The sequence below is a fragment of the Erpetoichthys calabaricus genome, chromosome 16, assembly GCF_900747795.2.
Source record: "Erpetoichthys calabaricus chromosome 16, fErpCal1.3, whole genome shotgun sequence".
Taxonomy (NCBI): domain Eukaryota; kingdom Metazoa; phylum Chordata; class Cladistia; order Polypteriformes; family Polypteridae; genus Erpetoichthys; species Erpetoichthys calabaricus.
Window position 1 is genome coordinate 69,583,358 of NC_041409.2, and position 16,890 is coordinate 69,600,247.

Below are 16,890 nucleotides of genomic sequence, written 5' to 3' on the forward strand. Positions count from 1 at the left end.
GTAACAGCAGCCACCACAACTGCTGCTGCATCTACGGCAGACTTTGTATGTAACCAAATGCTAAAATATTGCTGCATTTACTGTGGAGCATAACCTGTCATCCATAATAACTCCACCACTCATTGACTTGTAGAAATGTGATGTTAAGTTTCACTAAAGAGTATTATTTTATTTTGAGGTTATTTTCATTTAACTGTTCTCAGTCTTTCAGCAATCAATGTTGCAATTCTGTTTCCCATTTATGTCGTTGCACTCTCTCCGATTTTGTTTTCGTAAGAGTTAAGAAAAAAAACTTTTAAAGTTGTTCATTGTTTATAAATTTTTTTTAACACGAACATGTAATTTTCAATTATTCCACTAGTTAAATATTAATTTCTGAAACCAAAATGCAGTTTCAACATTAGTTCTTTACTCATCTATTATTAATGGTTTCTGTTTAAAAAAAAAAAAAAAAAGTTAAGGCAATATTCAAACAAAGCCTTAAATGAGTATTTTTTTTATATTTTAATACTGAAAAGTACTTTTTTCTAAACGAGAGTAAAACTGCTTAGTTATTTTACCTTCTGTGCATTTGAATGCTCACATCATGGTAAATGTCTTATTTACTATAAAATATTCAATTATTTGTTTTTTAATACAGCTAGCATAAACTGTATAATAAATAGTGGTCTGTGCTTGGTTTATAGTTGGTTGATATACAGTGACTGAATGCTTTGGTTTAGACTGTGAAAGTATCATCTTTCATTGATGTATGCAAGTACACATTCTATATTTGTGTGATTCATACATGTTAAAAGATGAGGCATACTCTTTTGATAAATATGGTTTTAGACTCACAAAGTATTTTGGGGTAACTTGATCCTGTTTCCAGATGCAGCTTAATATAGAATGTAATTTAAAACTGTTGAGGGTTCATTATGTATTTGTATGAGCAAGCTATCCTTTTCCTGTTGCTATTTCTACTGCATAACTCCAGTCTACATGCAGCCTTGTGTCTAATTGTTCTGTAATGATATTTTTCTGTTGCAAAAATCTCCATAAATTAAATAGCATTAACTCACTAACATTCATGAATTAGTGTTAAAAGTATTGTGGCAAAAATGTTATATGTTTTCATGTATGAGATGATTTACGTATAATTTACAAATTTTCTGTATTTTTTAAGTAATTGCTTTGTCAATTTAGATTTCTGCCTTGTGTGGTTGAGTTAAATTTCTGTCAGAATTGTGACATCTCTGGAATTTACTCAGTTTTCCTGGGAAACTAACCCTAGATACTTTAGATACCGGATCATGTAACAGAATCGAAGTAATGTTGAAAATCAGTTCTTATTTTCATGGAAAATTAAAAAAATCTATATTTTGTTGGATGGTTAAGTAATTGGCTGTTTCTGAATTGCATGTTGAGATCAAATGTGGATTCCTGCCTATTTTATTTATCAATTGCTTCTGTATGCTGGGAAGATATACTGTCATCTGGCAAATGCTCTACCTTATGCACCTCAGAGGTATTCCTTACAAAGAACAACATCCAGTTAATATACTTCGTTCAATATACTGCATTCTTTAACGACTAAGTGTGGCCTCTGAGAGCTTACTACCATAGAAATGTAAAATCCACTGATTCTAATAGTTCAGGGATGTAATGAGCCATAGGTGGACCTGTTTACATTGTGGGAAAATGCAAGGACCCTTGGTGCACAGTTAATGAAGTGAATAGAAAAATGTTGCAATTGAAGTGTTGATTTGTCCTTAAAGACTGTGATCTTAGTTATAAGAATAAGCAATATCTGTTGCTTATCATTTTCTCTATTGAATGTGTTGTAGAATTGGGCTTTTGTGAACTGCCTCTGCTTAGGTGCTGTTTTTTTTGCTCATGGTCAATTTTATGCCGTCAAACTGTCTTTATGTGAGATATGGTGGGTGTGCTTTATTAAATGAATTCTGAGTTCGAGTTAATAAGTAAGTAGTAAACAATGTGTTTTTACATTTAAATGTCTAAAATACATACATTTTCCTTTCCTAAATTAACCAGTAGTCAATGCTACTTTACGAATTTAAAATATCAAAATAGTAATGTTAACCACCACCAAGTTCTGTTTATTTATGATCCTTATTTACACTTATTATTATGCATTCTTGGAGATTTTTTGAATAATATACAGTACAATGCAATATAATTTTGTATGCTTTCATTAATATGACTATTTAAATTTATTTGCACATATTGCACTCCGCATATGTGATGATAATACTGTATATTATTAATAGCACTGTAATAGTAATATATTATGGTGGGAGACTGTACTTGAATTATTGTAGAAACAGAGCCTCTGTACTAGTTCAAATTCTGATATGTATAGTTTTTTATTGTGTGTTTTAAATATTAACACTGTATCCTTTTCTTTGATGTATCCATCTTTTGCAGGCAATGGTGAGAGAAGAGTGTGTTGGTGCCATTGTGTGCAAGCTGGACATGCACAAAAAAATGTTTAGAAGGGGGTATATTGCAATGTTAGCTGTGGACTCCAAATATAGGCGGAAAGGAATAGGTAAGTAATTTTGTTGTGGGTGGGGGTTGAATGTGATATAATTTTGGAAATAGTGACCACCTGGTGATATGTCCCCCATTTGTTATGAAATAATTTCAATTTGCTATTTACTATCTAAAAATTACTTCTCTGTTTTATAGTAAGGAAAGAATCGTGTATTTTTATTGTTTAATTGGTGAAATATATTTCCTAATTTGAGTATATTTTTAGTTTGTGACGATCACCCTAGTCAAGATCACTCTAGTCAAAATAGTGAACTTTTTTTTTTTTTTGCAAGTATATGGTTTTCAGTTCATCATATTCAATTATAATTGAAGCTACTTGCCTTTTTATATTTGAAAGATTTGAATGGGAATTGAGAAAGTCCTGGTACTGTGTATATCAGCCTAATGCTGTGGTGTTGCACTTCCGTATCCCAGGGCAGATGTAGTGTATTGTTCTGTCATTTTCAAAATATTATTTATTTCCTTCAAGGTCTTTCGCTATTAATGCAAGATACTTTGTTCTTTGAACCTCCATTTTGCATTTCCTATGAGTAGGTGTGAGAAGAGTTGGTTTAGGTGTTGTAACCAAAACAGCTTGAAACATGTACTGCTTTGTCCATTGTACATCAACTCATATTGGTGTGTACATTCAACAGGAAGTAATTACATAAACTGTTAAACTTAGTATTGGCCCATTTCAAGTCATCATTATGATAGTCTGTACAGAATTTTTTGCAAAGTGAGTTGGTGAAGTGACCGCTTTGTAAAAACAGTGCAATTTACAATGAACTACAACCAAAGAACTGTTTTATCACATCCAAAAGTAACAGTATCAAAAAACAGATCACCTTTTTGTATAATCTGCTAAAGTTTTGCTTCATTCTACAAATATGCAATCACTTGTTTTCCTGTGTTTTGTTTTATCATTTTAAAAGTGGCTGTTTTGAAAAGCAGATTGTGCTGAACAGTTGAAATTATTTTAATATACAGTGCCCTGTTTGGGACAAAGTCATTTTTTCCCTGATTAACCCCTCTGCTCCACAGTTTAAAATTACAAAACAAACAATTTTGACGTGATTAAAGTGCATATTGCAGACTTTAATTTAAAGGTATTTGCAAACATTTCAGTCGTAGCATATAGAAATTACAACATTTTTTATGTGTGCCCCCTACATTTCAGGGCACCATAATGTTTTATAACAATTGGCATCACAGGTGTTTATGGTTACTCAGGTGTGTTTCATTGCTTCATTAGTACAGGCATAAGATACCTACTAGGCTTGCGTCTAGCTACAAGTCTACTTGTGCAGCCCATCGTTGCCATTGTTCAACATAAGGACAATAGCTTTGCCAAAGAAAGCCAAAGAAGATATTATGAGGCTGAAAAGCAATGACTACTGCCTGGAATATCATTAAGAAGAAAGAATGCACTGGTGAGCTCAGTAATCGCAAAGGTACTAGTATTCCAAGGAAGACCAAAATATTGAGGACAGAAGAGTCCTCACTATGGCATGAGCGAAGTGTGGAGATTAAAAAGAACTGCCTAAGATCCAAAGCATACCACTTCATTTGTTAAACTCGGTGCTAGGGTTTTATGGTTTGGGCATGTGTGGCTACCATAAGTACTGGTTATACTTACCTTCATTGATGAAGGAACTGCTGATGGCAGTTGCACAGTAAATTCTGAGGTTTATTGAAACATCTGCTCATGCTTCAGTAAGTGCCACCAAACTCATTGGACAGCGCTTCATCTTTCAACAAGGTAATGGCCCCAGACTTACTGCCAAAGCAACACATTAGTTTTTCAAAGCTAAAAAATCAAAAATTCTTGAATGGCCAAGCCAGTCTCCTAATTTAAATCCAACTGAGCACACCTTCCATATAAAGAAAGGAAAACCTAAGGGGACAAGCCCCCCAAACTAAAATGCTGCATTAGATGCTTGGAAGACCATCAACAGAGAAGATACTCGGCATCTGGCGATGTCTATCAGTTACAGAGTTCAACCAGTCATTGCACGCAAGGGATATGCGATAAAGTACTAAATATGACTTCTTTAATATACCTGCCATTGCTATATACCAAACATTATGGTGCCTTAAAATGGGAGGACAATTTATAAAAAAATACAATTTCTACTTGGTGTGACTGAAATGTAATCAAATACCCTTAAATGAAATCTGAAATATGCACATTAATCACGTCTGAATTGATTTGTAATTTTAATCTGTGGAGCAGATCGGCAAATCAAGGAAAAAATGTGTTTTTGTCCCAAACATCTTGCAGGGTGCTATATTTTATATAATGTAGTATCTTAACTCCATTATACACTGGATTAGTTTTTTACAATGTGTTGGAGCTCTTGTTTTGAATGGATGTCTTAATACAGTATACTTCTTGTATACATGTTTGATAGTAAGTACCGGTGTATCACATTGAAAGAAATAATACTAGAGACTACAGTGAAAGAAAAAATGGTGCTTTGTGTGTTATGAATTTCTGGGTTTTTCTGATTGATTAGTGACCTATCAATGTGCTGCTCTTTTAAGTACACAGAAATTTCAAAAGTTATTATTTTGTTGTGGCACATACGAAAACACAGTTGCAATTTATCAATGATGTGATTTTTTATGTTCAAACATTTTCTTTGATTTTTTTTCATTTTCTTTTTATTTTTTATGGGGTTAGTGACAGGATTTAGTTTTTAATACCTAAAATTGATGCTCAAACACTGTTTTTCTACTTTAAAGCAAACTCTTAGGTCAGGCAAATTACTTAAGCTGAATAATGATAATGTAGAGAATGTTATTTTTGGGAATCTCCTCCACATTTGTACTAGATATTAAGATATGCTGCCTTATAAAATTTAAATGCAGTGTGAACAATACTGGAATAGCAGTATTCTATTCCCTAATTACCATGTTAATGTGACCTGTGAAAATGGGTACATTTCTGAAATTTTTTTCATGCCAAGGTCTTCTAATTTTCAAACGTCCATGAGTTCAGGTTTTCATGGAAAATGACAGAAGTCGTGTAGTTAGGATTTAAGAGACACATTTAACATTTTAAATCATGCATTATTAAATACATTGTTCTTGTAATTTTTTTCCTTTTTTAACAATTAAATTTTTTTTCAGAATTGATTTTAATGCATATATCTGTTAATAAAACTGCCAATAAGACATAGGGACAAATAAACAATGGCAAATAAAACACGTCAAGGAATCATTAAGTGTACAAGTTTATTGAAATTTTTGATTCTTTAAAGTAGCCTCTTTTTCTTGATATTACAGTCACACTGTGGTAACTTATTTTGATTCAGAATGCCAGTCAATCTGTACAAGTCACCAACTCTGCCTCCTGCAAAAGAACCCCATATCCATCACACTTTCTCCTCCATGTTTGACAGTTGGTGTCACACACCGAGGATCCAAACTTTCACCAACTTAACAGCATACATACACCCTGCGTCATGAACTGAAGATTTCAAAATTTGTTTTTATCAGTCCATAAGACTTTCTTCTAGTCTGCAGTAGTCCACACCCAGTAGTTCATGGTCCTATTTTGTCCTTTAAGGAATGGCTTTCTTACTGAAATGCGCCCTGTCAGACCTGCAGCACATGTCTCCTCTTCACAGTAGAAACTGAGACTTGCTTTTCAATGACTGTTAAACTGTGCTTGAAGCTGTTCTTGTAGTTGTTGTGCTGTGAGGCATCTATCACGCAAGCTGGTAAACCTCAGAAACATGTCTTCTAATAGGGTTGTGAAATTGGGGCTGCCAGATCTTTTCCAATCAGGGTTTCTTCCAGTTTCTAGTTGCCTTTTGATTATGTAGAACACTATTGTCACTGACACATGTATTTTTTTTGCAGTTTCTCTAAATGAAAGGCCCCTGCTTATAAGGGTAATAATCTCATTTCATTTGTTAAATGCCATTTTCTTGCCATTATCACTGAGTTTTCTAGGGTGTAGTAACACAGTCTTCACAAACCCTGCTGTAAGACAGAGGGTTTTTAAGTAATCAACAAAAGTTGGGAAACCTCTGAAAGTTGTTTGTTTCAACTTGCAAGGCTAAATGTACTTTGCATTTGTAACATTAGTTGTTCCCTGAAGAAGGCCCGTTTTGTAAAATTCTGAAATTTCATTTTTTTCAGTGTTTGCAAACCTTTTCATCATTTTAGGTCATTCATTGCATTTCAACTGAATAAACATGAAGAAAAACTGGAAAAACTGAGGTGTTCTAAAAATGTTTGACCAGTAGTGAACATACTTGCAAATCTTTTAATAGTGAACCCAAATTTTGCATTGTTTTTGTAAGGCACTTTTTAAAACTGGTTTTAAGACATCTTTTCGGTACATGCAGTATTTATGTCATGGTGATCCAAGGGACATATATTGTATAACATATGTAGGTCTTATAGTAAGAAAACATACTTTAATCAAATTATGAAATATAAAAATGTGACAGTTTCTAGCAAATGTATACATTGTTACATTTCATGAAATCTACAAAATACCACATAGAACTGTTAACTGGATAACTGACTTGGCATATCGCTGTAAGGCCTAACTCAAATGGTGAAAATAGTAGAGCCCTGTAGAAATTTAGGTAATTTATTAATCAATTCAGTCAATAGTTACTTTTCTTTATGTCGGAGAAGAACAGATCATTTGTCAGTTACACTCATAAACATTTAGTGTAAATAGCTCAAATTTTCTTGTTGAAATTTATGTAGTTTTTTCATGCTTGCTACCTTTTTTAATGCCTTTTTATTTATTTATTTGCATATATATGTATGTATACACACACACACACAGTGCCCTCCACTATTATTGGCGCCCCTTGTAAAAATTAGTAAGAAGGGTTAGAAGAAAATCACTGTATGCTGAAGAGCCGTCATCTTGCACTGAAACAAGTTAATTCAAAGAAAAACAAAGCCCTCATCAAGAAATAAATATTTTTAACAAAAACACGTGCCAATTGTATGTATATAGAAGAACACAAAAATGTAGAAAAGAACAACAGATTCCTCAAAACAAATTTTATGTGCTTTGTATACTTGTGTGCATATCATTTTCGAAAAGTCCTCTTTAATAAATAATTTGTTTTACCACATTGCAGGTACCAATCTTGTGAAGAAAGCAATATATGCAATGGTTGACGGTGACTGTGATGAGGTTAGATTTTACATTTTCTTTAATGTTAGCAATTTAGCATTTTTTAAGGTGAGCAGCAATTGTATGCCGAGTTATCATAAAAATGTAATTTTATTGGATAAAATTTTGCTTTTTAGTCTAGAATATCTGATTCTTGATCTATTGTTAGTTGTTTGTTGCCTGTTGATTTCTGATAAAAGTTAAATAACAAAGCACAGACAGAATCTGTTTATTGTCAGAAGTCATTGTTTAATGATTCATAACTCAGTAATATTTGTTATCCATGTATATAAAATGCTAAGGGTCGTCCATTTTCATGGAAAAACTTGTGAACCACTTGACCTTGAATCTTTGTCTTAGCCTTAGTTGAGAACATTTGACGTGATATGCACTCTTGTTAGAAAAAATTGAAGGTGCGGATTACCCTGGCAATGTAATCAAGTCTCAGGTTTATCTCACAGCAAACAGCAGTGTGTGCATGTGCCAGGGCTGGTAGAAAAAGTACAGCAGTGACATGCTGAGAGTGAAACACATTACACAACACAGACAGCAGTCTATACACACTGACATCTGCAGCCAAACGGTCATTTTCATCACAACTGAAAGCCATACACTTTCCAAGAAGCCATGAGATGGCAAGACACTGCTCCGCATACCAAAGTTAAAGGTTAGCCTGAGTATAGAGCAGTTGAGCACCTCACCAACACTGTGGCCCATAGCTTTGCTAGACTGCTTCCAAGGTACTTGGTGCATGGTGTGAATTTAAAGAGTACCTTTCTGGAGTACTCAGTCATCGTAAGAAGGGAGAAGAAGCCCATGAACCACCTTCCTTTGACGCCTGGATGTCCAAGTGTTTCCTAGTTGGTTAATAAACTGAAGTGTGTGCCTCCAGGATGTGTGTGTATATATATATATATATATATATATATCTCTGGAGATCCACGAAGGGAGAAAAAAAGAATATATATATATATATATATATATATATATATATATATATATATATATATATATATATATATATATAAGGCTTCTCATTATGATAGGTTTTTCTGAATGTTAATGGATTGCTGGTGGTTGGCATGAGTAATTCCCAGTTGAACTATGAATATCTTATTTTTACCCTTGCATTCCTGTGCACTGGAATTCAATTTTGGGTTAATGGCTTTTCCCTGCCTGATGTAGCTGAGACTTAACAATTTTATTGTCTGTATCTTTCTTTTTGTATAATTTGCATTTTGTCTCTGTGCGTGCAAGTGTATTTTTTTCTATCACATTCTAAAGGCATTTAGGTCAGTTTGGTGATTCTAAATGGTTTTTTCCTGTCTTTTAATCAGTACTTTCAAAATTGGCTGTTGTCTCCATAAACTTGGACAGCAAGGTGTTGAAAATTGATTGATGAATATCAGGGAGCCCAGGGAAAAAACGCATACCTATCTAGGCAGCTCAAAGAGATGTATTTTTTCTGATGATATTAAAATGCCATACATCAGTACAACATTTTTGAAGTTGAACTGCAAACAGTTTCATGATATTACTTTGTAAAAAACCTGTTTGATATTACAGTGTCTTATTTAAATTATATTAGCTTAGTATCCATAGCATTGTGAATTTCCCCTAGGGATTAATAAGTCTGTCTATCTATCTGTCTGTCTATCTATCTACTTTCAGCAAGCAGAAACCATACACTTTGATATGTGTTATTTAACAACCAACCCTATTGTACTCAATCAAATGTGCTAATGTCTTTTCCATTGTAGTATTACTGTTTCAGGGACAGTTTATACAAACTCACCAATATTTCCTTATTCTCTTTGTGTTTTGCAGGTGGTTTTGGAAACGGAGATCACCAATAAGTCTGCATTGAAACTTTATGAGAATCTGGGTTTTGTGAGGGACAAGCGGCTTTTTCGATACTATTTAAATGGTGTTGATGCCTTGCGGCTCAAACTATGGCTACGTTAGAGAGGCCTTGCAGAATTTGGACATGGCTAATAAGGAGCAAAAGTGATTTTCACAAAAATATAAAAAGAAAAACAGCAAACAATTAACATTAAGCATTTAAAGAAGAAATACGAATACATGAATATTTTTCAGGGGAAGCTGGGCCCTTGAGTGGGAGCAGTTTGTTGTCTCAAGCAATTTGACATTGATTTCTGAAAGCTGACAACTGTTGACTCATGGGAGTGTCACATAAAAAAGAAGAAAGAAAAAAATCCCACAAACTAAAAAAAAGGATATACAGTAATCCAGGGGCCACAGATAGGTGCTAATAAGCTGCAAGGTTGCCCACTGGCAGATCACCAATGAAAACTTTTTTTTTAAATATATTTTTTTTTAATAAAAACCACATAAGCAGGTAAACCAGACTTTAGCTATTAATGGACATTTGCAGGGTTTATTTTTTGAATGGGGGGATGGGTCTGAGAGGATGAATTGAAAGTGCTCTTTAATAGCTACTATATATATTTGCACAATCACACCTAAGCTTCCGGATTGGTAGTGTTGAATTTGAATTGCTGTTTAAATTAATGTTGGAGAGAGGGAAGGGGTTCAGATGAATGCGAGCAGAGTAGAAGTGGCAGCAATAGAGACAATGACTGTAAAATCTTGTTATGTTGATATGCTTTAGTAGCTGTGCTGCAAGAACAGACATTTGGGATATCAAGGTGCATTGATCCTGACAGCTATCCATATTTGTACACTTTAGGCCTGTACACATTTTCACTTCTAAGCCTTAAGTGTCAGAAGTAGCATATTTGAAACATCTTTAGAATAAACCGTCTTGAGCTGTAGGTTCAAAGATTTCATTCCCATCCCTCACAGCTACAGTGGGCAGTGTCTCATGATAGGAGTGAGTAGATTTTTTTTTTCCCTTCATTATTTGTTAGTCTGAACCATTTGTGTGGCCTTTTTACCCCTCCTTAATTTGGGAACATGGGATGTAAGCACTCATTTTATCCTCAGGTGTCATGTCTTTTTAACTAAAACACCCCCAGTAAGGTTTAGCACATAACATATATATATAAAACAAGCATTCTTGGGATATTTTTTCTCTTGTTTCTAATAACAAAATGATATTAAGAGGCATTATTACAAAAAGTTAAAAAACCCAGAAAATCTAACCTCTTTCCAGTTTACACTCTTAATTTTCTACACAGCAATCCTCATTCTTACAATTTTCTTGTGGTTTAATGCCTCTGCTTCTATACAGATGAATTTCCTTAATATTTAAAGTGGGGGGCAACTTTTTAGACCCATCCTACCCCAAATTGTGTTAGTTAAGAAAAGTCACTGGTAAAATAACGCATTTCTTATGAATTTTCAAGCTGGTAAATAAAATTATGCATTCATTGCTGCTTTGAATCACTTTACTTTTTTAATCAAACTGATCTTATGCACTTTGTTTCTCTCTACTGTATGCATACATGTATTGGTGTATGTAAGTGGTCTATGGCTGATTTTGTCCTTCCAGTTTGGTTTTCTTTTTTTGGAAAAAAAAAAAAACAAGGTTTTAATTTTGTAATAATATTCAGTGAGAAGCATAATCTTTTTTTTTCATTTCATCTTACTGTTGCAGGTAATTACAAAAAGATTTATGGAGTAAAATTCCCCCCAGTGTGACAGAAAATAATAATCCTCATTTTTGCTGCAGTTGGTTAAATGTGAATGTACTGGTATTTTTAATCTTGGGCATTTCTGTTAGTCAAGGAAGGAGAAATTTTGTTCTTCATCTGAAAAGTACATTTGTTGTATTCAGCACAGAATTTAATTTTTTAAATTTGTTTCTGTACTCAGCACAAATTATTTCATTTTTGAATTTTGTCCCAAAAGCCTGGACATTCGAGGCAATTAATAAAATGTAAATGCCTGTTGCTGTAAGACGTGCTTTTATGTGCTGGTTCTTTCATATTCATTCCACCAGCACATAACATCAGCTGAATGTAACTGAATGTCTGGGTTTGGGTCTACCAAAATTTTTTGCAAGTTTTATTATTTAAACAAAATTTGATGTATCTGTATAGAAAGCTTACCATACGATTAAGAAGCATCGTAAATTGGAAGAAATCAAAGAATTTACTGTTTTTTTCCCTCTCCTTGGATTTGGTTTTTTTAAGCTTAAAATGGCTCTTTTGAATTGAAAGCATATAGTTGTCTTCATATAAATTAATATTCCACTAAAGTACACATTGTGCATATAAGTGATCATTTGCATTCAAGGCAGCATTATAGTTTAATTGCAAAATACTTTTTCATAACAATTCATTCTATTTCTTAGTAGCATGAAAATCATATGATTAAAGCATAATTCAATATTTTATCAAGGGCAGTGGTATTCTTTTTAAATTATGGTAAAATTTGCATTAATATCCTAAAGTTTATATAGAGAGAAGCCAAGCAAAATGACACCTTTTATTGGCTGACTAAAAAAATTACAATATGCAAGCTTTCGAGGCAACTCAGGCCCCTTCTTCAGGCAAGTGAAGAAGGGCCTTAGTTGCCTCGAAAGCTTGCATATTGTAATCTTTTTAGTTAGCCAATAAAAAGTGTCATTTTGCTTGGCTTATCTCTACATTCATAATGGCTAACACGGTACAACACACTAGTACTAAAGTTTATATGAAATACGTGTGTTTGTTTGCTGGGATGGTGGTGTTCCTAGTAAAAAGTTGATGAATAGGCACTTCATTGAGGAAATTTTAGGCAAGATATTTTTTTCTATTGACAGTCTCTGGTTTGTGTTTTTACATGGAGCCTCCCAAATAATTGTTGCCAAGTTAGTTATGTTTTGACATTACATGAGGTTTTCAGCGTGATCCATGTGAAGAATGCTCATGGTATGTGATGTTCTAAATGTTTTGTTTTTTCCAAACATCTCACTAGCCTGTCTGTTGCTTGAGCCATCTGAAGTCTTGTGTAAATGAGAGAACATAATTTTGACAACATTAGGTACTTGAAGCGAGATTCATGGGTGTCTCCTGGTAACTAAGGGACAGCTGTGTATGCTAGCCTGGATGAATAGAAGGCAGCGTTAAGTTTTTTACCCAACGCTGGTATTAATTTTAAACGCCTCTCAAACAACTTTTCTGAAGTGTATTAATTCAAACTCTTAACAATTAACTCAAACTCTTGTGTAAAGTTGTAAACTGTTCAATTCAAATGGCTAAAATTTGCCCACCCAGGGTAAGGTAAAATAAAGGGTAACCTTATTTTGTGCAAGTTTGCAGTATGTTTGGGATCTTTTTATTTATGTTTTCAAATGGTAAGGAATTTAAAACACAGATTATATAGGGTTGTGGTATTCATTTTTGGTTTTCATTTTTAGAATGAGAGAGTTTACATGAATATTTTGCTAGACAGAATTTTGCATCTCTTCATGGGTGAAGGGAAGATTGAATTGCATGTAGAGTCATTTTTGTCCCCTCTCACTCCTTTTTATTGTCTTGCAAGAAAACTTATTTAATGCAAAGGTATAAATTTGGTAATAAATTATTTTAATTTTTTATGTATTGATGTGAATAACCAGAAATGAGCTCATATTGTATGGTTTTGTTTATATAAAAATATTGGAAATCACCTGATGCTTAAGTGTGTGTGTATGTGTGTGTGTGTATGGTGTTGCTTTTCTCATATGTGAGAATGAAAGTGTTCAGACCTTATTAGGTCTGGTCAGAATATCTGGCAAAATGTTTTAAAGATTGTCAATACTTTTGAATTCTGTTGATAATGCTAAACTTTTGTGAAAATGCAATATTCACATTGCATTTGATTTCTGTTATGAATAAATTACACACACATTTCACTTTGTAGAAACTGGCTTTTGATTCCGTCAAACTCCTGTACGCACACTGTGTTTAGTTCCTTACTTAATTCAATAAGATATTTTTTTACCATTTGATACAATGGGCCACTTATAATTACTGTTTTGTTTTTTAATATTCTAAAAATGAAAGACTTGCAGATTTTATTTTCAGTTTTATGATTTTTCCCATTCCTGCCGTTTTGAAAATATTTAGTTGAAATTGATAAACATCCTTGCATGAAATCAAGCATAGCCTCAGACTTTCCCAACACTGTCCCTGATAAGTTCCACTTAGACTAATGATGAATCTAGAAGTGGAGACAGACGTGAAAATGCAAATTTGGTTTCTTTCTTAAACTTAAAGCTTTTTCATTTAAAATAAAGATTTTTCATAAGACTGAAAACACATGAAAAAAGTATCCATATTTTTTCATTCCCACTGAAAAATGTTTTAGGGCTGAAAAGATAAAAACATTGTTTGCCCACACCCCCACATTATTGCAGACTCCTAGCACAACCTGTGTTAACAGGCATTTCCACAACTGATGACTGTCTTTTAATAATTTAAGGATCATTTGTGGCATGTGGGTATATTGATTTTCTGCTTTGTTTTCTATTTTGGTTGCTCTTGGGGGTATTATTAGTATGCTGGAATGTATAATTATGTCCTCTGTGAATTCAAGAAGTTACCTTACTTAGTTCTGAAATTCTTAACTATGCAAATGTTACACTGTCACAAAAGCTTAAGGATGCTAATGCTTTAGCCTTGTTTAAGAAATGCCTGTGTTCCTTTTGTCAAATACAGTATGTCGATGTGAGTGGTGGGTTATGTCAAAGGTTTAGTTCTCAAAGATAGTTACTTTATTTTGGTTTGACTTTTATGTTAAACATACCTTTTTAAAACAACATTTAAGCAAAAGTAAGGAAGCATAATCACCAATTAGTAAAGGTTGAAGGGATTTTTGAATGTTAATCTTCTGGTGAAAAGTGCTTTATTTTGCCAAAAAGTCTTAAAAAGTGAACACTACAATGCAAATCAATTCTAATTGTAAAGATTCGCTACTCAAAAAGAGAAGCTAACATCTTGGAGATTGGACAGTCACAGATGTCTCCCAACCAGCTTTAGGTTTCCAAAGTGTTAGCATTGTGGGTTTCTCAAACACCAGTGTCAACCTGTAAGTGTGTACAGTGGATATAAAAAGTATTCACCAGCCTTCTTGGGTCATGGACTTTTTACATTTTATTTATTTTGTTTGTCAATGTAAAGTTATTTTGTTTTCCCGTTAAATAAATGAAGAAAAAGATAGTACTTGGCAAAAATTCAAAAGATCCTTCTCAATAAGCAGAACATGATTTCCACAGCATTTCACCCCGTTCTTGTAACATATGAGAAATGAACTTAGAAATATTGTATCACATGTAATAGTCAACTGTATGGTGTTAAAATGTTTGTGTGTGTTTTGCAGGTTTCTTGGTTAGTATTGTTACTAACAAAAATTGCATGGTAAAGTGAAAAGGGCATTCTAATCTGAGGAAATGACTGAAATTGTAACACACCCATATAGAAATCGATTTTTTCTAATAGCAAGAGGTTAGGTGTTAATACTTGTCATGCAGGTCACCAAGAGGGTCATGACATCTTCAAGCTCATCAGTGTTGTAGGTCTAAAATGGAGCAAAACAGTACATGTGGTAACAACAAGTTTGAAAAATGTTTTCAGCAGCTCTTGACAACATGTCTTATGAAAATGTGACACTAAACATCATTCAGAAAACTCTAATCTGCAATAAAATTAGGTATTTAATAAGACCTCAGAATCTTTTAATCTAAGCTATATTAAAGCGTTTTAAATGCAATAATACATCCTGGACCTGCCCATTCCACAATCAGGTCTCCGTCAAACAGAGATCACGTGGATGAAGCTAAGTAGTTCACATACAGCTCTCTTCTGAATGGAGGCAGGTTGGGCAATTATAAAGATAAAATGGGCAAAACTGCAATGGTTACATGTGCTGTGCTCAGCAAGAAGCAGCCATTAGCTCCAGAAGTAGACTAGGTTCACCGTTTGGAAAATCACTGTGGATTGGTAGTTGTGTTAACAGTACCACCTCAAAGCCACAGTAGTGACAAAATAAAAAAAAAACAAATTTTTTTAAATTACCTTGTATTTAACTTGTCCTAAAGTATCATTCAGTGTACAATCCATGCCAGTTTTTGTTGATTTGGCCGTATGAGTGCAGCCACATTGGTTAAGCTGCTTTCTTTCTCTGTTTTCTGAGCTGTTCTTGGTACTCCAGCTGGAATTTCTCCAGGTATGGTTGGAGTGTGTGGGAGGTTATAGAGAGATTCAATTCAGAAGTCCCAGGGTTATTCGAGCAGGTCAGTGGTTGTGCTGTTCTAGTGTGTGTGTGGAGTTTAAGTGTCAAGGTGTGATAATGTCTTTTAGAACTTTTAAGGTAACATTTTTGTAAATCAGTGGTTTAACTGGGAGCTTCACCCTATTTAGGTGAAATCTTGGCTGACCCAACTGATTACTTCAGCACAGTGGTGAATGCAAAAAGTAAAAGTGCATACTGCATAAAAATGGAAAATCAAGCAGTGTTGCATATTAAGAAGTAGAAATTAAATTGTATATGAATGAATAATATTTCAAAAGCAGTTATAAATGAGTACAAGGCTTATTAAATACAATATTGAATGCTGAATGTGCTTCATTACTGCCTGCATGTGCAAATGTGGTCCTAGCTGAATGTGCTTCAAAAAAAATAGGTGATTCAAGGGGCATATATTTGTGTGTGCGTGTGTGTATATATTTTTATATTAAAAAATATTATATGGAAAAAATCCAAATTAAATTTTCATGTAGCTAAAACGAACAAGACATGATAGCTGGCAATTTTTATTTTAAAAATAAAAAATTAATAATGTGTATGGTAAGAATGTAGCATACCGTGAGCTATTTAAGAGCTATTTAAATGGCTGATAAAAGTGTAAAACTACTTGCACAAATGAGTTATTTCTGCATGGCAAAGATATAGTGTAACTTCAGTGGGACTTTTCTTTCAGCCATTTCTTGTCTGGTACTTGGGTACAGTCTGGAAGACCTCACATTCAATTGAAATGACCTGAGCCTTCTATTTTGTGTTAAAGCTAACTGTTACAGGCAAAAATGCATTATTGGCATTCTGATAAAAACTATGACGTGTTCAAAGCATGGAAGTTCTGCATAAAAATGTGACCTGTACCATATAAATATTCCTTTCCTGATGCCATTTATTAAAATGGACAGTTGAAGTTTACCCATACAGTATTGAATATAATACAGTAACTATCCTAAGATGGGGTGCCAGATAAAAGCATTTGCCTGTTCTGAAGATTTGAACAGTTGTAGCCATTG

General features: G+C 33.7%; 1 protein-coding gene across 1 annotated transcript in view; it reads left to right on the forward strand.

Moving 5' to 3' along the window:
- naa30 (N-alpha-acetyltransferase 30, NatC catalytic subunit) overlaps positions 1–11,327 on the forward strand; it is a 34,773-nt gene extending 23,446 nt beyond the window's left edge. Inside the window, exons 2-4 of the mRNA XM_028821304.2 lie at positions 2,428–2,551; positions 7,656–7,711; positions 9,518–11,327. Of these exons, the coding sequence (XP_028677137.1) occupies positions 2,428–2,551; positions 7,656–7,711; positions 9,518–9,655 (318 nt within the window). The 3' untranslated portion in view covers positions 9,656–11,327. The remainder of the gene's footprint in view (positions 1–2,427; positions 2,552–7,655; positions 7,712–9,517) is intronic.
- Positions 11,328–16,890: the final 5,563 nt, after the last annotated feature.